The sequence below is a fragment of the Podarcis melisellensis genome (assembly GCF_964234715.1).
Source record: "Podarcis melisellensis genome assembly, chromosome: 4".
In the NCBI taxonomy this organism is placed as follows: domain Eukaryota; kingdom Metazoa; phylum Chordata; class Lepidosauria; order Squamata; family Lacertidae; genus Podarcis; species Podarcis melisellensis.
Window position 1 is genome coordinate 39,367,783 of NC_138531.1, and position 23,753 is coordinate 39,391,535.

The 23,753-nt window shown below is 38.1% G+C and overlaps 1 protein-coding gene and 1 long non-coding RNA gene across 3 annotated transcripts in view; one reads left to right on the top strand and one right to left on the bottom strand.

Annotated features, from left to right (window-relative positions):
- Positions 1–27: 27 nt before the first annotated feature.
- MOSPD2 (motile sperm domain containing 2) lies at positions 28–23,307 on the top strand. Of its 2 annotated transcripts, none has more exons than XM_081907656.1 (15): positions 28–303; positions 932–995; positions 3,263–3,418; positions 4,203–4,289; positions 5,841–5,995; positions 7,197–7,257; positions 8,400–8,438; positions 8,764–8,888; positions 9,846–10,016; positions 13,528–13,640; positions 15,911–16,007; positions 17,217–17,313; positions 18,972–19,101; positions 20,168–20,270; positions 20,751–23,307. In XM_081907656.1, the coding sequence occupies exons 1-15, from the start codon at positions 295–297 to the stop codon at positions 20,895–20,897; spliced, it is 1,554 nt and encodes a 517-aa protein (XP_081763782.1). In that variant the 5' UTR covers positions 28–294; the 3' UTR covers positions 20,898–23,307. The 2 variants fall into 2 exon arrangements, with proteins under 2 accessions (XP_081763782.1, XP_081763783.1); XM_081907657.1 differs by having other exon boundaries at positions 935–995.
- LOC309367968 overlaps positions 21,803–23,753 on the bottom strand; it is a 33,532-nt gene continuing 31,581 nt past the window's right edge. Inside the window, exon 11 of the long non-coding RNA XR_014167417.1 lies at positions 21,803–23,678. This is a non-coding gene — a long non-coding RNA (uncharacterized lncRNA). The remainder of the gene's footprint in view (positions 23,679–23,753) is intronic.

Genomic DNA, 23,753 nt, shown 5'->3' on the forward strand with positions numbered 1-23,753 from the left:
ATGATTTGTTTGTTTGTTTTTGTTGAACGAGAGCTGGGCCTGGTTGGTAGGCGGCTGAGAGAAAGGGCGGGGACTTTGTTAGCCGTTGAAGCCGGCGCGCGCGTTTGTGTGGATCTGCGCGCGCACGCGCGGCGTCGGCTGGTGTCGGTTCCTTACCTCAGCCTTGTGTCACGCGCTCCTTTTCCCCGGCGCCTCCGCCCACCCCTTACCCACCCGCGCTCTTGGTCTCGCCCGTTTCTCTCGCGTCGCTGCTGCTGCTTCTACTTCTACTTCTAGTCTGGTGCGGGCAGGACCATGGCGGATGTGAGTAGTCAAGAGAACGCGGAGGGGGGAATTCTCGGCCCGTTTACATGACTATCCGCCGGGCTGAGAACCGCGGGAGGGGCCGGTTGGTCCAAGAAATAATGGCTGTTGGGTTTATTTCACTTTATTTTTTTGCTGCTAGGGCGGTAAAATTGAGGTGACTGGGTTGAGGGGATTTGAGGTAGAGTCTATGGGGCGACGGGAAAGCCGCACGAATATCCCCCAGCCCAACTCCTTCACAGGTGGGGAGTCTTCCTCAGGTGGCCCTGCTTGTGGCACAGCAGGCGCCCTTCTTGGGTGTGCCTTGGCTTTCCCCTTTTTTAAACTTTTTAAGAGAGAGATGAAAATCGACATTGTGCCTATTAGGTTCAGCCTCTTGGTAAGGGCCTCAATAACGTCAATGAATGTGTCTGGGCTGCACAGTTCCACAACAACTCCCGAGTTTATCATTGTTTTGGGTCCTTGGTTTTCGACTTCTGATGTTTGGCCGTCAGTTGACAACATTCTCTGACCCTGGAAATGAGGCAGATGCTCTGCCGCAACCTAAGGAGGCAATCTTATCACTTTAAGGAGGGCCCTGTTCTGTAAAAGTTTGTGAAAATGGCATCTTTTCTGTGCTCCTTTCCAGCAGGACACCAGGGCTCCATTAATAAGTGAAACCAGAAGGCGCTTTGAGGCAGAATATCTACAAGGTTGGTGCAGTACCCAAACATTTTATTTCTATCCCACACCTGCAGTGTTCCTGACATGGCAAATACAGGATTGGCGGCTTTTAAGCCCAGTAGCCCATTGTAGGCCAAATACGTTATACTGGGTTAAAAAAAGAGGATCTTTTGTACTTGGAATGTTTGGACATCAAGGGACAAACAGCTTGAGTGAAATGCTACGATTTTATATGGCCACCTATAGTTCACATTTTGCTTACTAGGTTACCAGTTGTTTACCAGCCTTAGATGCCTCTGAAAGGAGTTTCCTTGTCTGCCAGTGTCAATCATTCATCTATTTTATTTAACACCTCAGTAGTATACATGGAATTCCCAGTTTTCCTAACCAAGCCAGCCCTGTGTAACTACCACAAGGTTTCTTTGTCATGTACCTTTGCACCTTGCCCTGGGGCTGATGAGCATTAACTACTGTTGGATGTATTCCATTTTTAGTACGGGCCAGACTTGAGATAGTAGGGCAACATGATTTGCATTAACGATACGAAACATTGGGTATGTATCAACGATCCCATGTAGTATGTAATGACAAGCAATTTTGTGTATCCTCCTTGTTTCTTGGCACTTCTTCCTTATGAGGAGCCTTGACTTCTCATCATAACTTTTCGTGACTTCTCCTGGTTTGGCTTGGTCATTGAAGCCATGTGCCATTCTACAGATCTCCTGATAGCTGTCCTTTCTCACCCTGGGAGATCCAATTACCAAAATTTCCATGGCTTATCTGACACTTTGAAATGATCATACTTTTCTTGTGGGCCTTGTCAAAAGGCAGGGTGTACTGCTCTATCATCAGCAGTCATTTTGACACATTTCCACTGATGGTTGCAGAGCAAACTCCAGTGCAGGCTGTCTGAAAGGGGAAGTGAACATTTATCACACAGATATCACACAGATAGTATGAAAAAGGCTATGTTCTCTTATTTGTCCTCTGACACTTACTTGCTTTTATTTGTTATCAATCCATGAAACTAGTTAATAGGTGTATGTTGGTTGTCTTCCTAATAAACAAACCCAGTTCAATATATTCTTCACTGTGGTGATCCTACCCATTAATGCATCATTGTTTCTGCCTGAATCAGCCTTCACTTTCCATCACATACTTAGGAATTTGTAGCCTAATTAAAAGCTACCTTCTGACTAAACACTTGAAGGATTGGGCTGTTATGAAGTAAGTCCTGATGATTTTCCAAGCGAAGTTACAGGGAACCAGGCAGAGGGCCTTCTCAGTAGTGGCACCTGCCTTGTGGAATGTCCTCCCATCAGATGTCAAGGAAGTAAACAACTATCTGACTTTTAGAAGTCATGTGAAGGCAGCCCTGTTTAGCGAAGTTTTTAATATTTGAAGTTTTATTCTGTTTTAGTGTTCTGTTGGGAGCTGCCCAGAGTGGCTGGGGAAACACAGCTAGATGGGTGGGGTATAAATAATAAAATTATTATTATTATATTTGTGTGAACTTCTGATGCTGTGCGCATTGCTCAGTGAATTAAATCAAAAGATGCATTAGTCAGGGAACACTTTTTCTCACTCCTCTCAGATTCTGCCCTTTTCTGATCATGAGCTAGTGCAGAGCTTTCCAAACTGTGTGTCACAACACCTTAGTGTGTAGGTGTGTTGCATGAACACTCCCTATGCTCCTCCTGGGGCTGGAAATGGTTTAACCTCTGGTTTGCTAGTAAACTGAATTACTTTTGTTGCAAAATGATGCATGTCTAAAAGTGTGTTGCCAACATGAAAAGTTTGGAAAGCTCTGAGTTAGTGTTTTTTTTAAAAAAAAATCCACAAACCAGTTACACAATCCTGCTACATTTTAAGGACATTTCCCTACCTGTAAGCATTTTTGGTGCACCAAATGCAAACTTAACAAGCTTTTAATGACTTTTCCTGGTTTATCTTGGTCATTGAGGCTATGCTCCATACCACAGCTCCTGATAGCAGCCGTCTCCAGCCTGGTAGGCCTATTTACCAACATTTCTGTGACTTGTTTGACACCGTACTAGGCCACAGTTGCCTTGTGGGCCTTGTCAAAAGGCAGGGTGCACATACTAACATATATATTTTTAATGTTTTGTAGACACTTGGAAATAAAATATATAAAGCAGAAATAACATGTCTTCATTATCCCAACACATTCTCTTAAAATTGTAGTATTCCTGCTCAAACTGTTAGGAAACATATGTATGTGTCAGTTTTTAAATCTGGTCATATTTTCTAATGCCATTCTTATTTTATTGACCAGCAAAAACAGATAAATATGATTCTAGAGATACAGAGAGACTACAGCAAGATGATACCTGGGTTGATAATTTTCTGATATGGCGAGATGATAATGTGGACGATACATTAAAGATGATTGATGAAAGCTTTCAGTGGAGAAAAGAGTATGCAGTTCATGGTAAGATGTTTGGTATCTAATTCTAAAAGCAGTTGCTTTTCAAACTGCATTGCTGCTTTTTCCACATGCACCTCTACTTGATAGTTTTGTCCTGCACTTCTAGGGTGAGTTGTTAATAATATAGTAAAACCCCAAAAGCAGCCTTTGAGTAAAGACATTACGTTCTATACTGACAAAATACTGCAAGTAAATAGCAGCAAAGGAGAGCTGGTATTTAATTAGTATGTAATACAATTGTGTGCATCCCTCCAAAGTCAACTACAGTATATAGAAATATTACTGCCCTAAATTATGCGGGCACACACTGTTCCACAGACAAATTCTCTGCTTGAGAATAATGCCTGATGTTTAGTTGTTTTTCATCACTTCATGGGATTATTTTGCTATTTCTATCTGTACAACAATGATTTATTCACTGACAAGGGCAGTCTTCATACAGCATCCAGGAACCAAAATATTTATTCTTGGTCTGACAGTTTATTGGTGCTGCCCTTGTGTGTTCAGTCTATCAGGGGTTCCTACTCTGTCATAAGTGAGAAGAGGTTCCCTAAAATGTTTTAAATTAAATATTACCCCTAACTCTTTTCCAGGCTTCAATAACTTGTCTTAGAACCCTGCCGTTCCCTATTACAGGATAATCAATACAATATGCTATGTTGGAGTTATAATGGTGTGTTTTGGTTGAAATAAATAACTGCCCCGCCCCAAGTCTTGCTTTAGAACTTCAGGATTTTGTTATAGTATACTTATATGTGCTTATAAAAATCTTGCTTTTTTTTTGTAGACTTGACAGAATCTTCACTTCCAAAGCGATTCTTTGAACCTGGTGCCATTTACCTACATGGTTATGATAAGGAAGGCTATAAAATCTGTAAGTCTGCCTGTTCATCTGCTTACTCATTTACAAGTAATGCAAATGTAATTATGGTTTCAGAGTGAAGAGAACTAAACTTTATGATAATATATACAGTAACAGGTTATTGGCATCTGTATTTGAGAAGTAATAAAACAATACTGAGGCCATATCACAGGGAGGTAGCTATTAGGCAGTCTTGTATTTAATGAAGGCATGCAGGGTGTAAACATTTACTTCATTAGCCCTTCGTTTTAGGAGACACATCTTCAGTATCACATGAAACTAACTATGCTCAAGCATATTCTGTTCAAAAGTGCTTATGTGTCTTTCCTCTTCCTCAGTATAGCTTCTTGAAATTTGACTGATTCTGTACACTGATTGCTAATTCTTCCACCTTTTGAAGAAAACCTTTGGTGGTTTCAATTTTTCAACATGGTGGATGCCTTAGGAAGGCATCTGATGGTGCAACCCAATTCCATTGGAATAAATAAATGTGTCTTTATTGAATGGGACAAAGATTAGTGGGGTAAGATAGCTGGAAATAATGGCAATCTATTTCACATCTGGCAACCAATGCACCCCTTAGATTTCAGATAGTACATGGGTAGATGAGTCTAAAACGCTCAGGACACACAGTTCATTGTCCTCTAGCAGCTATGGTGGCTCATCTACCAGAAGTAATTTATTTATTGTTAACTGGAAGTGTATACTCTAGTCTAACCAAACTAGGAGGTTCCCCTGTCCATGTACTATCTGAAACCAAAGGGGCACATTGGTTGCCAGGTTAAAAAAAATTCAGCTCAACTACCTCACTAGATTGTTCTCTTAGGTCTGTAGCCCTATTCTGCTCCATGGGGCTCGCTTCTGAGTAGACATGTATATGATTTTACAGTAGATTATCTTTGTTTCGTTAAGAAAATTATATTTGGGCAAACCATATATAAGTGGATTTAAAAATCCCTTCCTAAAAGGACTCGCTCAACATGAAGACATGTTTTATATCTTGCATTCGTGCTTCAGAGCATGTAGGAGGAGGCAAAAATATAGATTCACATTTTTCTTTATAATATCGTTTTTAAAAAATCTTCCAGGGATTTAAAATAAAATGCTGTGAACAAAACTGTATTATAACTAATGCATGATAAATAAAAATGTATGTACCTTAGAAAGTAAGAATATCTCCTTTACTTAGGAGATAGAAAGTTCAAGAATAAGGGCATAATCCAACCTGTGGGAGGGGGTGAGTTGAATTTTATAGAGTTGATGCATTTCTTAGTTCTGCTGGCCTGCATCTTTTATGTGTGTAGGTTGAAGCTTTGAAGCAGCATAACATTGGAACACACCTCTCAGCCAGATTACTATGCCATTTGAAGGCTGCCTTATCAATTTGCCCCCCGCCCCCTCTATCTACTACTCTCACAGATGTGGCAGGGCTGTGGATATGGTGGTTGCCTCACTTCTCTGCTAAAGCCCCATGGGGCAGCATCAAGTGTCTGGGTTGTGTCATAAGTAGCTCTTAGGCAAACATGCATGTTTATTTGTGTTTCTCCCACCCCACTCCATTAGTTTGGTTCAGGGTGAAACTTCATGTAAAAGATTCTAAAACTCAATTTGAAAAGAAGAAGCTAGTAGCCTTTTGGTTGGAACGCTATGCCAGACGAGAACACGGAAAGCCTTTGACAGTGGTATTTGACATGGCTGAAACTGGAATTAGTAACATAGTAAGTATGCATATTACTGTTTTCCTGTTGATGTGTCTTAAACAAAACATTTCCAGTTGGAAAGTTATATACAGTCATACCTCGGGTTGAAGTAGCTTCGGGATAAGTATTTTCGGGTTGCGCGCTGCGGCGACCCAGAAGTAACAGAGCACGTTACTTCCGGGTTTCGCTGCATGCGCAGAGGGTCAAAATGGCGTCATGCGCGGAAGCAGCAAATCGCGACCCACGCAGACGCAGGTTGCGTTCGCTTCTGGATGCGAATGGGGCTCCGGAACGGATCCCATTCGCATCCAGAGGTACCACCTTACTGCCTTTATGAAGCCTTTTATAATGGAGTACTTAGATTTAAATTATTTGCCTTTCAGCATAAATCTAACTGTTCTGGATTGACTTGTTTATGAATCACAGCCAAAGCCAGCTGTTTAATAAGAACTATGCTGAGTGTACTACTTACTTAATTAGCAGTAGAAAGTGCTGCAATCATACATTCTGTTTTGCAACAAAGTTCCACTAATTTCTATAGGTTTTAGGGCCTGTTCTCTCAACAGTCTCAGAACTCTTAACCATTAAAAATAAAGGCCTTGACGTCTTTTATCCATGTAAACCTTGTTAAGACTGCCAGATGCTTCCTGATACCACATATAAGATTTAGCCTGGATTTTCTTACGCTGTCTCACCACAGATGATACCATCTCACAGAAGTATTTGTCAGGCCTATATGCATAAAGTAACCCTTTAAACTGGCCTGTATGTGTTGCTCCAAGCCAGTTTGCATATATTTTATAGGGTTACTTCAGAATCAGCTTGATATACAGTGGTACCTCAGTTTACGAACTTAATCCATTTTGGAAGTCTGTTCTTAAACCAAAACCGTTCTTAAACCGAGGTGCACTTTCCCTAATGAGGCTTCCCGCCGCTGGTGCCCTTCCACCAGTCGGATTCCGTTCTTAGACCGAGGCAAAGTTCTCAAACCAAGACACTATTTCCGGTTCTGCAGAGCTTGTAAACCAAATCATTCTTAAACCGGACTGTTCTTAAACCGAGGTACCACTGTATTTTTGAATAAGGTGAGATATTCTAAAATTTAAAACGTTGAAGCACCTTCAGCACTGGAGCTGTTGAACAGAGCTTTCTTGACGTTTTCTGAAAGCTATAAGTAGAGTTTAATCTTTTGTTAATTGGTAATACATCTTTATTTTAGGATATGGATTTTGTCCGATACATCATCAACTGCTTTAAAGTTTATTACCCTAATTACCTCAGTAAGTATGATAATAGCATTTATATTATACTATAGATTTAGAAAATAAATGAAAAACAAGAGTTTCTCAAATCTGAGGGTAGTATCAACCATAGTACAAGCTGGTTCCTAAAAATGGAAGTTTGGAAACAAAGTGGTAGTGTGAAGAATTCATAGAAATCTGAGATATATTTTGAGATGTTCAGTGGATTCGAGCCTCATGCTGTTTTTCTCCCTGCTCCTGCCTAAATATTTTGTCTGCAAAATGGATTACAGTAGGCATAAAATAGATTGATCCTAGGATATAAGTGGCACTTTTTTTATAGCAGCAGAAAATAATTCTTCACAACTGCCATGTTCACAGTATAGTTCTTTTCACAATTTGTCACAATTGGGAGGTTTCACTATCCAATTACTTCAGACAGTCTGATACTCAATTAATTAACAAGGCCTTTCACAGAGCAGCTATTGAATTGAGTTTTGTAATTGTCCCCCTCATAAATATTTTTTAAAGTATTTCTATATGTATTAGGTAAATCATACTAGGGAGTAAAGAATGAACTGGGTACACTGGGGCTTTTCCTATCCCCCTTCCCAATATAGTTTCCGGTATCCTGAAAAGCCACTCCAGGGAATACAGTTGAAAGGCAGCCAGGGGTGGGCAGGCAGCACACCTGTGAGTGCAAAGATGCATTTACCATTTATTTTTAGCTTTAGACTTCAGCCAATTAACCTGGGAGCAGACACAGATAAGATTGGGCTTTCAATGTAGTCTTTCAAAGTTTTGATTGCTCCATTTTATTTTAAATGTTTTTATTAGCTTTTGTGTTTGATTTCTCAAATACAGCTGTTAGGGAAAGCATTCTGCTCATATCTTTATAATTTACTTTTATATCCCTTTACAGACTAATGTATCGATGATAAATTTTCAGTTATTTTGCTTATAACTAAGGTGACTCCCACCCCAAGAAATCTAAACTCTGGCCTATTTTCCACTGAATAATGTATTTAAATTACACATTCAGAATTGCTAATTTATGTAGTGAAGAAAATGAAGAGGGGAGTTTAACAGGACAACAAATAAAGTATTTTCATTTCATAGGAAATTTGACAGTGCTAAAATGCTATATTAACCACAAAAACCCTCTTCTATTGTTCATGCAGCAAAAATTGTGATCTTTGAACTGCCCTGGATAATGAATGGTAAGTTAAAATTTTAACTTGTCTTATCTGGAAGGATTGTTATTCAAAGTTGTATTTTATGCAAATCCCTTATTATTGTTGACAGGGGAATTTTTATATGATTCTAATGTTTTTGTACAGTGTATCTTGTGTCTTATTTTTACCTGTCCCAAACATTCAGGGAAGGCAATGACAGCTTAAAAAAAAAATAGCAATCAAATACCATCTAAAATATATTTGCTTCCAATATTTGCTAACAAAACTAATGGGAAGTAAGTTGTGATTGTGGTCTGTGTAAACAAAATAGTAGAACTCTTTTCAAACTATCTTCCCTTTTCTTACCCAGCTGCTTTTAAAATTGTGAAAAGTTGGCTGGGTCCGGAAGCAGTGGGTTTGCTGAAGTTGACTAATAAGAATGAAATCCAGGAGTATATCAGTGCTGAATATCTTCCACCCTATATGGGTGGAACTGTAAGTATATTGCTGCTGAACTTAATGTTTGCTGAACTTAATGTTTATGTTGTGAAGGGAAAGTATAATAAATATATAGACTGTACACAGTTTTGGTATTAAGTAAACAATTATAATACATTTGTTTTTAATGATTAATTTGTGTTCTACTGTTTTGTTACTAATTTCTGCTTTTAGCTATTTTTCCAGTGGTCTTTTTCTGTGTACTATGATTGTTTTGATTGGTTTTCTGTCTTGTAATTATGACCCTCTTTGGGGACTGTGAAGTTGTTATTCAGCATATAAATAATTACTGTTTTTAATTCTGTAGTCTTCACAGTCATCAAACCACCTGCTTCCAGAGTAGTAGTAGTATTGTTTTAGAGCAGGGATTATTTTTTTGGCTTCTCAGATGGATTAAGCCTACTAGGGCTTTCAATCCAGTCTGTGGTGTGATCTTTGAGACCTTCTGCTTCCTGGGAGGGCAGACTTTCAGGCTGTCATTAAAGTGAATAATGACTTATCACTCAGCTGTGGAAGCTATCATGCAGTCTTCTGATATTCACATTAATCATATTCCTGCTTTGGGTTGTAACTTGAGTTTTAGATATTTTAATTCTATTAAACATCAACCATAATTTGTTAAAAGGCATCCTGCGCAGAAAATGCTGGAAACGCGGTCTGAACACCATTTCCCATCCATTAGTAAGATTTGTAAGATAACAGAATTGCTGAATTAATGCTGATTAACTGGGCATTAACGAGGTTGTATACCCAATGATACACTAATGCTTTGATTTGCTTATATTCTTACGTGATTTCCTTAAACACTAAATGTAGCAATATAGTTCTTGATGTTTTCTTCTGCTTAGAATGCACAGATAAAACCAGTCAGAGTTGAGGACCAAAGAATGATTTGGTGTTTATGTTTATCTTTCACCACCATCTCCATAACACACTAATATCTTTGTATTACAGGATACCTTCAAGTATAGTTATCCTCCATTGGTTGATGATGATTTTCAAACTCCATTGTGTGAAAATGGACCCTTGACTGGTGAAGATGAAGTTGAAACCAAAGAAGAAACAGACATAGATAACAAGGAGAGTCCAGATTCTAATGAAGAACAAGCACTTAATTCAAAAAAGGTATCCCTGGACTGAATGTTACATAGGAAAGAATGATACAAACAAGTATTCTATGGCAACCCTCCAAGCATTCAATGTTAAACTAGTGCAGTGAATAAAGCCTAAAGTGTCATTGGTTGGATATTATGTTCTTGCTGTCAGGATCAAGAAACCAGCCCAAAAAATCATAGAATTGTAGAGTTGGAAGGGACTCTGAGGGTAATCTAGTCCACCCCCCTGCAATGCTGAAATCTCAACTACAGCATTCCTGACAGATGGTGATCCAACCTCTGCTTAAAAACCAGCTCCTGAGGGAGACCGCTCCACTGTCGAACAGCTCTTACTTTCAGAAAGTTCTTAGTATCTCACTTATTGTAACTTGAAGCCCTACTACCTTCTGGAGCAGGAGAAAACAAAGTTTCCACCATCTTTCATGTGACAGCTGTTAGTAATAACAACAACATTAACAACAATATTAAAAAAATTATATGCTGCCCATCTGACTTAGTTACCCCAGACACTCTGAGTGGTGTCCAACAAATTAAAACACAATTTAGATTTACACAGTTTAGATATTTGACGATTGCGATCATATCTCCTCTCAGTCTCCTCTTATCCAGGCTAAACATACCTAGTTCCCTCAACCGTTCCTCGTAAGGTTTGATTTCCAAACCCTTTATCGTCTTGGTCATCCGCCTTTGCACCCATTCCAGCTCATCAATATCCTCCTTAAATTGTGGTTCCCAGAACCAGACACAGTATTTAGGTGTGATCTGACCAAGGCAGAATAGTGTGGTACTATTACAGAATAGTGTGGTACTATTATTAGGTGTGGGACGCGGGTGGCGCTGTGGGTAAAAGCCTCAGCGCCTAGGGCTTGCCGATCGAAAGGTCGGCGGTTCGAATCCCCGCGGCGGGGTGCGCTCCCGTCTTTCGGTCCCAGCGCCTGCCAACCTAGCAGTTCAAAAGCACCCCTGGGTGCAAGTAGATAAATAGGGACCGCTTTCTAGCGGGAAGGTAAACGGCGTTTCCGTGTGCAGCTCTGGCTCGCCAGAGCAGCGATGTCACGCTGGCCACGTGACCCGGAAGTGTCTCCAGACAGCGCTGGCCCCTGGCCTCTTAAGTGAGATGGGCGCACAACCCCAGAGTCTGTCAAGACTGGCCCGTATGGGCAGGGGTACCTTTACCTTTATTATTAGGTGTAGAATCTGACATTTGTCCCTATTGAAATTTCTTTTGTTAGTTTGGGCCCAGTTCTCTATAATCTGTTAAGGTAATTTTGAAACCAAATTCTGGCTTCATCGGCATTGGCTACCCCTCCCAGTTTGATGTCATCTGCAGATTTGATAAGTATCCTCTCAATTCCTTTGTTCAAGTTGTTTATAAAGATGTTGAACAACAGGTTTGGGAAAGAACCCTGCGGCACCCCACTTGTCATTTTTTTCCAAGATGATCCTTCCCAGTATCTTAATTCTGTGCCTGTGAATGTGTTGCTTAGCTGTTAACATTATGCACCAGTTATCCAGGAATCCTAAGCAATCCTTCTGAGATACCAGGAGACTTTGCCTAGAGGAGACACTTCACACACAAACACACACTTTCCTTATTTTAGCTTATATGAGAACTGGAGTTACTTTGTGAAGCATACACACTCAGCAAAATTTGCATGCTTTAAATTTTTGAGTGGTGAATTTTAGAACACTTCATAAATGAATTAAGTGATAGAAAGTTTATCGACCTTTTCTTTTCTTGTGCTTTTGTCTATATCTGAGCTTGGAATGTCTGCATTAGAGTAGTTTTGGTCCTGCACAGAGGATCTATATAAGTTGGAGTTGTTGGGCACCTTATTTATTTGAGAGTGCATGTTGAAAGTAACACATTTGGATCTACTGTACTGCAGTTACAAGTAACATCTATGTTCACTTTTTAAAAAGTACTGTGTAGGGGTTACTATGGAGAGTTAAATATACATAGTTTTTTCCTGTTAGATGTTCCTTTCAGGTTTGGGGCATTATAGTTACCTGAATGCTCTTACAGTTTTGAAAGCATGCACTATATTCCATCACACTCCTAGCAGTTATTTATTCATGTTCTTACATTAATATCCCACTTTCATTCTGTCATAGACCCCAAAGGAAGTGTACATGTGAATCCCAGGTGGTCAGTTGCTCAGGCACTGACCAGACCCAGACCAATTTTCCAACTGCCAGTTACATAAAAAAAGAAAAAAAGGTTAAGACAATTCATTCCATGTCTTCAATATAGTTACTTCATCATTCAGTCCTGCCAACTTTTCATTGTTTTGGTCTGAAGTCTCCAGGTTTTTTCCATTTCCATTTCATATCTCTGATTCATTTTCTTTCCCCATTTTATCAAACACTCATCCTATCATTTTTAGTTATCAACTGTGGAACAATACCAAGAGTCATTGGGAAATCCAGGTGCATTTTTGCCATACTGGATGCTTGTGATGTTTCAGATACTGTATTATTAGCAACTCAGTCTACCTTAATATTTCCACCTTAAGACAGGCTATGGATATGATCTCTCACAATAAATTCTTCCCTGCAGCTGGAGTAATGGCTGATGTACTTTGATTTCTTTAGTGGCAAGAAACAGAAAAGGAGTTAAAGATTTTTCATACAGGGGATTCCCTCATCGGTTTAATCTTTATTGCTAACCATAAATTAAGCTTTTTTCTCTGCCTTAGACACTTTAACGACTAGTTTTCCTTTGTGTTCTTAACAACAGCAACTTAGAAATTTTCAGATTAAATTTTCACCAGCCGATAGAGGGATTTCTCTAAGTTTCGGTTTTGCTTGTCCCAGAAGTGTTTGAGAGGGGGTGGATCTTTCTAACTATGAAAGGTGCACAATGGGCACAATGTCAGTTTCTCAGCTTGCCAGCTCATTTTAACTCCTGTTTAAGCTGCCAGGCATAGACAGCAGAAAACGGCCTTGATCAAAGTATTTGAGGTTGCTCCCAGATCACTCTTATCTTCCAGAGTTATGAATAGTCAAACCATCTGTCTGACTATTATCAATCACCACATGATTATCTTCTGTCAGAGGAGAGCTAACAAAAACAGCCAAAATGCCATTCCTCTTGGGAGTCCCCAAGTTCATCAAGATGTTGGAATAATACACATGTAAACAATATTGTTTAATTTGTATAGCTGAAAATTGTGCTTGGATTTCTGATAAATTTCTGATAAATGTTGTCATGGAGTGGGGCAGAAAACTGGATGAAGACTAGGAAACCTCAGACACACCAAGGCATCTTAACCTTAAAGTGTATTCCCATTTATCAAAAATAAAAACATTAGCTTCATTAAGTGAAAAACTTTCAATATGTATAAAACTCTGTTTACCTTATATCAAACCCAAACAAAAAATTGTTAAATGTAGGTTTAGTTAGTGATAACTTTCATTTACTGAATGAAGCAGAGTCCATAATTTTCAGGCATGTCCTTTTACTTGATAGTAAAATATAATTGATTCCTGAAAAGTGTTCCTTGTTTCTGTTTCCCCAGGCAAATTTTGCAGAACAAACTCCAAAAGCAGAAGAGTGTGAAAAACAAGATTCCAAAACAAAAAATGCAAAGAAAGCACTAACCACTTTTAAAGGACCTTTATTGCACATCAGGTATTAGTAATAATTTCATTAAAAATGTAGTTCTTTCCATATTGTAATATTGCTGTTCTGTGTCTTGAAAATTACTTGAACGTGAAGGGAAATATATTTGATATTTTAAGAATTGTTTCACATCTGATTCAGAGGTCTTCTCTGAAGTGCATGTTTCTTTATGAAGGACACGGTGGTGTTGATGAAGTCAGGGTTCTTTTGGCAAAGAAGTTCAGACACCTGGATTTCTGATGAATTTGGAATATGTTGTGATGGATACACATTTTATGAGTGTATTATAGCTGCTTTTCTCCACCCCTCACAGCAGTATCCTATTATGTAGTCAGTTAGTGTTAGGTAGTTATAGTGTGGGAGTCAAATACTGTACCTTAAGTGGAGAAAGATATCTACAAAATTGCTCTGATTTTAATTATTACTTTGTTAATTTGTATAGTGCAGAAAAGTCTGTAAATTGAACTGTAACACCTGTTGAAGTGTAGATGTTTACTTTTACATAAGCTGTAACATAAAATATGTAGAAAATATCCTGATGTGCCGTAAGAATTTGAAAGCATTTGAAAATGTGTCTGTTTCATTAGAAATTTGAATTAAAGTTTTTGTTTATACAAATCTGGTATCAATCTAGATTTTGGGGATGCAGTGGAAAATCTGTAGCAGTTGCATTATGTGGTGTTGATTACATCTGAAGTTTGTAGGTTTCTGAGCAGGTAATTGAAGATAATTTCGGAACACAAACTTCTAATATGGCCTAGGAACATTCCAACCTAAGAAACATAATTCAGAACTTCTAGCATTTGATTTTGTCACTAAAATAAATTCTTCATGTGATTATAAATGAATGATTGATAAGTTCATCACTTCCACTTGTCTTCCAGAAAAGAAAGGATTATTTCATTATTTCAGCCTAGTTATGTCATGTATATCACCCAAGCGTTTGATATACATCAACATTGCAGTCAGGAATTCCATATACTATAGACAAGCAAGTGCATGAAATTCATTGTGGCAGGTGAGCAGGTTGGTAGAGGAGTAATACAGCACTCTGAAACCAAGCAGACTGCTGGAGGAGTGAAACCCCTTCATCTTCACCTGGCGTAGAAGTGCAGTTTTCCATACCTTTTCAGCCAGCCAGTCCCCAGCAGGCTAGTAACCTCATTGACTTAGGTGTCTGTCGGTTCATAATGTGTTTGTGGGTATGGGAGAGGGGGAGTAGAGATTATAATAAAGATGAAATGTTCTAACATTTTTTCCAGATCTAACATGTCTTAATTTGGGCAAAATATATTCCCACATTTTAAATTTCATTTTGCATTGTGAGTGTTATTATACAGATAAGTTGGTGTGCATAATTCATTATTGCAATGCCTATTTGTTGGGATCCAAAGAGCCACCTGACTGGTTCTGTGCACCAAGCCTTGGGCTTGTGTTTCTCAAGCAGCAGTCCCCTAAGCTATGTGTCAAACCTCTTCTAAAGATGAGGAAAGCTCAGAAAGCAGTTGTGTTACAGAATGCGAATCTACTGCTTGCATGCCTTCAGTGCATGCAAAATAGCTCTTTGGGTCCCAGGTACTGAGTTGCGTGTTAAAAGTGCATATATTTCTGCTACAAAATAAAATAGTAAGAGCAGACTTTGCCTCAGCATATGTAAAACACTTTCGCTTTTTCTTAAAATGTTGAACTGATACAGCTATTTGGAAGTTCCTGCTGGCCATAAGTGTTGCAGCTCACAATTTTCATACGCAAGAGCCAGATTCTGTCTCGCCCATCTTCCATTTAAAAATTATATCCGGTAGTAGGGCTGTGAAAGCGTTTGGAGAGTTGCTGCCGTTCAGAGTAGACAGTACTGAGCTAGATGGACTAGTGATGTGATTTCATGTCAGGTAACACTACACATAAATATATATATATATTACTTACCCCAAAAGATGACAAACAGTTGTTTTACCCTTAGCTTGTTGATGCTTCATGATACTTTGTTAAAATACATGTGTATTTTCCCAAACACATATTTCTTAAAACTCGGAACACAAAATGACTCCTGGATATGATGAGTAAAATAGAAGTATTAATTGCTTTTCAAGTGAAAATTTCACTGAAAGGACTGTTAAAAGTATTTGACATTTAGCAGTATACGTTGAAGGATTGGGTTAGAGCCTGTTAACTGAGAGATAGTGTTCTAAATAAGCACAAACTTGATTTTTAAGAGAATGAATGAAGTTTGTAAACCTGTAATGCAAATGCTTTAATACATATTTGTGATTTTTCATTAGTCCAGCAGAAGAACTGCATTTTGGGTCCAAAGAAACTGGAGAGAAGAAATGCTTGATCGTTCTCACAAATGTGACCAAAAATACAGTGGCATTTAAGGTAAATACTGTGTTTATGTGGTGATTAACCTGACTAAATAGTAACCATAATAGCTGATGAAATGGTTTTCAGAAGGTGTCCGTAACTTTCTATGACAAAACTGTCAAACCAGGACCAGATAAATGGTCTTAAAGGTGGAATAACTATATATTTTTTATATTATACTGTATAACTGGATCTCATCAAATGTTTGTCACTTTAATATTGCAGTGAAATGCCAGATAATAGCAGTGAAGTATCAGGAAAGATACCCCCAGGAAGAACATGATATGCAGTTTATAAAGCTAATGCGGAAACGTGTGTAAAACTTACATGGAAAGAGTGAGAGGAGATCTTACTCTCCCATTTTACTAGAACTTGTGGTGTCCTAATGAAGAATTAGCAGTACAGTGAGTTGAGAGCAGAAGAGTATATTGTTTTCTTTGGCTTAATTTACGTAATTCATTACAGTGATTGCTTAAATTACATTTAAGAAGAACTGGGTGTTGTCATTGGTTATTTGTTATTGATAAGTGGTATCAACAATAAAAGGTTAGTGTGAAGTGTTCAGCCAGCGTGGTGTAGTGGTTAAGAGCAGTTAGACTCGTAATCTGGGGAACCGGATTCGCTTCCCTGCTCTCCGCATGCAGCTGCTGGGTGACCTTGGGCCAGTCACACTTCTCTGAAGTCTGTCAGCCCCACTCATCTCACAGAGTGTTCGTTGTGGGGGAGGAAGGGAAAGGAGAATGTTAGCTGCTTTGAGACTCGGGTAGTGATAAAGCGGGATATCAAATCCAAACTCTTGTTCACGGTTAAAGTCTGGCACGCATATATTCCTGTTGAGTAGACATACAGAAGGTTCTCATGACTCCTGCTGATTTTGCATCCTATACTTCCCTCTTTGCGCTATTGCACTCCCCCCCCCCCTCTCTCTCTCTCACACACACACACAGCATTATGTGGCCACTGTGCATGCCAAGTCCTCGTTGCAAACTTTGGGCTTCCCCCAATCCTGTTGATACCCTCCCCCCCCACACACACACACTTGGGAGAGTAAAGTTTGGTGTTTTGTGGAAGTTAAATGGAAGATTAGTGTTCAGAAGCAAAATAACACAAATGGAGAATACTAATCAAGTTTTTGTCCCACTGGTAAGTTGTGAGCGGAATCTAGTCCTCTACCTTGTTAAATAAGAAAACTGGTAGCATTTAATACAATTACACTTTGTTTAGGTTAGAACAACCGCTCCTGACAAGTACAGAGTGAAGCCAAGTAACAGCAGCTGTGAACCAGGCACATCACTAGATATAATAGTATCTCTTCATGGAGGTAAGTAAAATCTTTTACACTATTGTATAAATGAAATAAACAAGTTCTGTAATGTACATTACTGACAGCAAGCTTGGAATTCTACATGTACTAGAACATAAGCATTAGTGAAACCAAATAACTGTTCAGATTTCATATGACTGCTTCTGTCTAGTCCAAATCTCCCAGTTCAACCTTTCACTCATCCCCAGTAGTGGAGAGATGAAGCCTGTAGAATTCCATAGGCCAAAATTTGAACAAAACAAACCCTAATAAAGTTCATTGCTCAATCTCTTTACAAACCTCTATCATTACTAGCCTGTTTCTAAAAATTCTGTTGTTTTTCATGCTTCCTGTAAATATGCCAAAAGTTAGCTACTCATTCACAAATAAATATACTGTTAAAGAGGCCTCGGATTCAAGTTGTGTACTATTTAAATGACCATTTTTGCTTATCAAAACTTTGACATTTAGGAACTTATTTCAAATAAGTAGCAGCCTCCTTGATGTAGCATAAAGATATTTGAGTTATTTTCCAGAATGATTAGGAGAGCAGTTGGATTGACGTTGATATCAATATATATATTTGCTTTCGTAGATTTTCACGGGTACAGGAATATATATATATATATATATATATATATATATATATATATCTCATTTGATTCTTTTTGTGTGTGTATATAGTGTAAACATTATATTGAGCCCTGCCCTAGAGAATTTAAGAATTCAAAACATGCTGGATCCTATTAACATTTAATTATTGTTATTTTTTATTTATTCTGGAATTGGGCTGCATATTTAATGTTGGATGAATAAGTAAAAGGTAGTGTATTCTTTCAAAAGTGTGTGTATGGGGGGGGAGAGAGAGACTATTAGAATGTATACAACCTGTGTTTGAAAAACTACAGCAACTAGATTTTAGAAGAATTTATTTTAGGACAGCTGTGTGATAGGTATATGGTAAAATAAATTAATCCCAAATTATTTATATGCCCCATTAATCTGCTGTAAATTAGTTTGGGGATTTTCATGAACCTACAATTAGCTTATGTCCACCAGGGCTTGTTATGAGATCTGAACACCAGTTACAAGATGCAATTTGAACCCACATTCATGCTTTGGAAAACAGCCCAATTCAGACACAAAGTCTGAATCCCACTTTGGAGAAATGATTCTTTCTGCCTTTCTCTGCTACTATTATGGGGATTTTTTTGTTTTTGGTTTTTTTAAAAACCTATCACCTACCCACCCATGCCCACTTTTGACCAAAATAAATAACATTTGCTGAGTAGATAAAGTCTGTGAATTACAAGGGGCACCTTGTAGATTGAGATTAAGAGGGGTACCCTCTTAATTAAGATTAAGAAGGGGTGAAATTTGTAGTCATGGAAGCCCCATTTGATTTCAGAAGGATGACAGGAAGTGGCTTTCTTGCAGGTACAGCCTTTATAGTTTTACATTTTAATCTCTGAATTTATCTTATACTCTTTCATAACTCTTTTGTGAATTGGCAAATTTTGTTCAGTGCTTCTAATTATTGCATATCTTCAGTAACAAACCAGCTTTTTGTATATGTAGATATAGTCAAGGATGTGGGTTTTTTTGCTCGTAGTGTATAAACTTTTGAAATACTGCCTAAATCCAAAGGAAGTAAAATTGTCATGTTGATTAAACAGGTTGTGCAGCTTCCCTGCAAGATCGTTTCTTGATTATGGCAGCAGAAATGGAGCAGTGTTCTGGAACAGGAACACAAGAACTGGGTCAGTTTTGGAAGGAAGTTCCAAGAAACAAAGTGATGGAACATAGGTAAGCATTTCACTTTGTTTTGGGGGACATATTGAGCTGCCTATGCAACTGAAAACAAATGTTCCATATTGCTTAGTATCTTGGTAGGTGAAATTTGCCAGAGATGCACCCTTGATAGGCATGGTATAAAATAAAGAATGACTTGTTAGTTCCTTCCTTAGGAGTTGCACAGATACAGCTCTTTGAAATATTTACTGCTGGTGTTTATAATTACAAGTATGGTATATATGTAAAAATGATTTAAGAAGAAAGAGGAAAGTTGCCAGTAACTAACTGCCTGTTCTAGAGTACAGAGCAGCTTTTAAACATGAAAAACAAAAAAAGCTACTGGGAGAAGAGTAATGCAGCATGTGTGGCCAGCTGCAGAACATGCATGGCAAGCTTTACCACACACAAAAAAAAATAAGAGAGAGGACTCACCTAGACTGGTAAAGAAAAAGCGATTTATATGTGTTATGTAACAGTATGCCACCTGATGGCGACGTGGAGTCCCGTTTTTCTCTACCTGTTTTCCCTGTTTAAATTTACAAAGCTTTAAACTGAAATGCTTCTTTGATGTGTCTAGATCCAGCCAGAATTATCTATTGCCCTTCCAAGCCCCCTTCCTTTCCCTTTCAAATCTAGTACATGTGCACAGCCGAAGATGAGAGCCAGTCTCCAAAACAGTGTTCTCATCACTCCCCTTCAGATTGTGTTCTCCCTAGCACGTAGCGCTCTATCTGTAGCTAGTCAGTGCTTATGCAAGCTTCCCAAACCATTACCACTTATGTTTTGTGCAGGTAATCTTGTCCTTCTGATTGCTGGTTCCTCAGCAATATGGCTAGGTTTCCTTTTGACTCCAGCACTTTTATAATTGATGATGACCTTCTCTTTGCTGGTCACTGTGGTGGGCAGGGGCAAGGTAGGGAAGCAGAAATAAAGGCTGCATCATTGAACATATGAAACAAATACCAGCAGGGAATGGAATCTGTGAAGCAGAAGAGGCTTGGAGAAAGAAAGAAAAAATAACCATGTCCTCTTACTATTGTACTACATTTCACTGTTCTGCTGTTTCTATTTGTCCCAGGTTAAGATGTCATGTTGTGGAAAGCAGCAAACCTTCTTCTTTAACAATAAATGAAAATTCCTTCAATGTTCCTGCAAAAACGAACGAAGATTTACACATACAGGTAACACTTGTGCATATTAATATATAGCTTCCAGCTGGATCTGTAGGAATGTGCAGTGCATTGGGGGCTTTCAATATCCTCCTTCCTCCTGTAGCCTTTAGTGCCCTTGAAAACCTGAAGAACTGAAGGTTGGAGACTCCCCTCCAGGGTGACTGTTGCTGTATTCTAAGGAGCTGCTCTTTAAAAAGCAATCGATATTGGGGAATTCAGGACAGAAAGAAATGAAGTATTTTTTTACAGAATTATGTAACTGGCCATTAGGCCATGTAGTGGCCACAGTATCTAATGTGAGGAACAGTAATAGTGATAAAGAAAGCACTATGAGCTTGGTATATGTTGAATGTATGGCTAGCACATAGCATGCCTTACTTATATAGTAGAACATAGGCATATTTTCAGCTAACTGATAAAATACGTGTTAGGCATTAAAATTGTGTGATTTATTTATTTATTGTTTACTCCCCCCCCCCCCTTTTCCAGCTAACACAGTTATTGCAAGCTAATAAAAGACTCCGAGAACAGATTGATCGTTGCGTCTGGTTCCAGCAATTGACTCTCTTGTTTATGTTTCTATTACTGGCCAGTACTACCTTTTGTATCTACTTGTTGTATGCGCCAAGGAGCTAAGTAGCAATGCTTTGTACGGTAAGCCCTCTCTGCAATTCATTTGGAAAAGGCAAAGAACCAGTACTATGAAACTGCCAAAAAGGAGATCTATATGAGACTCTCCAGAAACTGTGAATCACAAGATTGTGATCTATGCCTTTAATCAACAAGTAGAGTGACTTTGTTGATATTTATTAAAGTACAGGAAGTAAAACAGGATATTAAAGGAGTCATTTTCACTGGGCAACCTAATAACTGTTACAGAACAAAAGATGTTTATGACAATGTATTTTTACTTTTATTTCTGTCATGCAGAAGTATACAAGATGTATCAAAACAATTTGTGCATAAAATGTATTTCCCTTGAAATGAAAGTGCAAATTAGTAACAATATTGGAAAGCCTCATTTATGCCATTTGTACATAAAAGGAAATGATACACATGCTCATGCAGTTTGAAATGGAAGAACTGCAGTCTGGGGGGGTGGTCTTTATTCTTGCTCACTTCCTCCCCCCCCCTGAAATTATTACAGATATTTAAGATTATACTATTTTGCATTGAATACCTTGTAGCCATAATTGCCTGGAAATGCCTGCAATGGTTCCAAAGAGCCAAAATAAAAGTTAGTTTTTCCAAGAATGCCATAGTACATTACTATATACCATGATACCTGAAAAAGAATTGTGTAGGAACACAACTCTCCATTCTTCAGTGTGTCTTAATCTACAGAACTAAACTAGCTAGTTCAGGAGTGCAACTCTATTATGCCATGAAATTTATTGTCAGTTTCCCACTAGGTTGGTGTTCTCCTGTAATTCAAGGACAACAAATAGAACACCATAAATTATTATTTGTTATTAAGTTTGGAATAATTCCTGTAATTTCTCAAATATGTGTTGTAAATCACGTGTGATATGGAAAAAAAAGTAGGAAGACACAGGTATACAGAGGAATTGCAAATAGTGCTTTTTGAAAACCATTACAAGAAAGCATCCTAAAAGATGAATAAAAACATTCCCAGTTAAACATTCCTTTTACATAACTATAACTATGCTATATGAAATTTAAAAGTAAGAGTACTCATGTTTTGGTTAACATTTAATCTTTTGTAAATCAGACAAGTTGTAACAATACATGGTGCAGTAAGTCATGTTTGCAGATGCAGTCCTAAGATCAGTTCTCAGCGCTTCTTTCTGCTGTAGAATAATTTGAAGCAAAAAATCTAAACCAGCCTGTACTCGCAATCAGGCACTCATTGGTTAGGCTCTGGAGCACACAGCATGTGCAGGGACTTCCTCTTTCTTTCTACGTATGAGAAGCTCTATGTGCACATAGGCACTTTTTGCTACACTCTTCAGCTGTTCCTATTTTATGTAAAGGAAAAAAATCCCTGAGTAGCTGAGCTTCTGCATATGCAGTGAAGTTGCTTCACTCCAGTGGCACTAAGCTCTCATGATTGAGGCCATAATTTATATCACATACTACTTCTTCCACTACAGTGTATCTCACCTTGATAATGCTGCTCACTCTTCTGGGTTCTTGTATTTTATTTCTAATTTATTAGTAATAACTTTGTGGGAAATGCAGTTTACTTTTACAAGTTAAACCAATTTTCAGCTATTGGTTTCAGTAGGCTTAAGCATGTATATCTATTTGACTGTTACCTTAATGTGTAGAATTTGGCTATGTTCATTTAGCTAAGCTTGAAATTAGGGAGGATGACAGCAGATTTATTTGGCTTGTTATAATAGTTTTATGAGTCTGCTGGCTTCCTATATAGTGCCTCCTTGTTTCAAATCCCAAACCCTAGGAAGATGGGTCTCTTGCTACCTACTCATTTTACTGAAACATTCACCAAGGTTTTGATCACTGAATTGACTTTTATAAAATTGAACATATTCTAGACAATAATAATGCAAGGTGATTTTAGTCAAACATTCAAGGATACAGGTATGAAATACTTTTATAGAATTTACCTTTGTGCCCATGGATTTGTTCTGTATTGGCTTGCGGTTTCAGCTGATCATAAGAAACATATCTTTCTTATGCAAGTCACTTCATATTTCACAAACAAGCCAAAACAATTTGATTAATTGGTCTCTCATCAGTTGCATTACCTTCAGTTAAATTCTATTATTGTAGTTCCTCAGCAAGTCAACTGTAAGTACAAAATATAGAATAATTCTAGTCTCAAATTAATATTTTTTAAAATGCTTATCAGTGAGTTGGATTAGATTTAATTTCACTTTGTTAAATGTTTTCAGAATATATTCATAAGCATATGCCAATTAATGCTCTTAATGGTCTGGTGCTTCAAATATTTTCAGTATTTTATTACTGTATTCATATTTTCTATGTAAAATCGATCAGATAGACGACGTTTTATATTTTAATATGTTATAAATAAATAACTGCATTTGTGAAACAAAAAGGGGGAAACGCGTTCATTGTAGTTCTTAACAGACACAGTTTGGACATATGTTTTTTCAAAGTTCAGTTGCGTTTCTTGCTCTCTCTTTTTAGTGCAGATTGTATTTAAAATGAAATATTACATTGCCCTTCCATTCTACCTCATTTGTAACTTAAAGAAAATTCTTCAAGTTATGTAGCCCCATCGACTTTAGTACAATACAAATAACCAACCTTTAGCACATGCTGCTAGGTTGTGTTTGTGTTGTGTGCCTCCCCCCCGCCCCACTGCACACATGCCTTTGCCTTTTATAGAACCAAAGGGTTGCAGGTTTTATTTCTGAGCAAAGAAGCATAATATTGGGATGTTAGGAAAATCATATTCTCTTAGGTCTGAAAAAGAGGAACATGAGAAAAGTGTCCCTGGGTATGGCCAGCCAAAGTTCAGACAAATAGAAGGTCAAGCAT

Excerpts from the sequence above, each read along its gene's own strand:
- MOSPD2 (XM_081907656.1), top strand. Across the intron at positions 8,889-9,845 it reads CACCCTATATGGGTGGAACT|GATACCTTCAAGTATAGTTA; the intron begins GTAAGTATATTG and ends TTTGTATTACAG. Across the intron at positions 10,017-13,527 it reads AAGCACTTAATTCAAAAAAG|GCAAATTTTGCAGAACAAAC; the intron begins GTATCCCTGGAC and ends CTGTTTCCCCAG.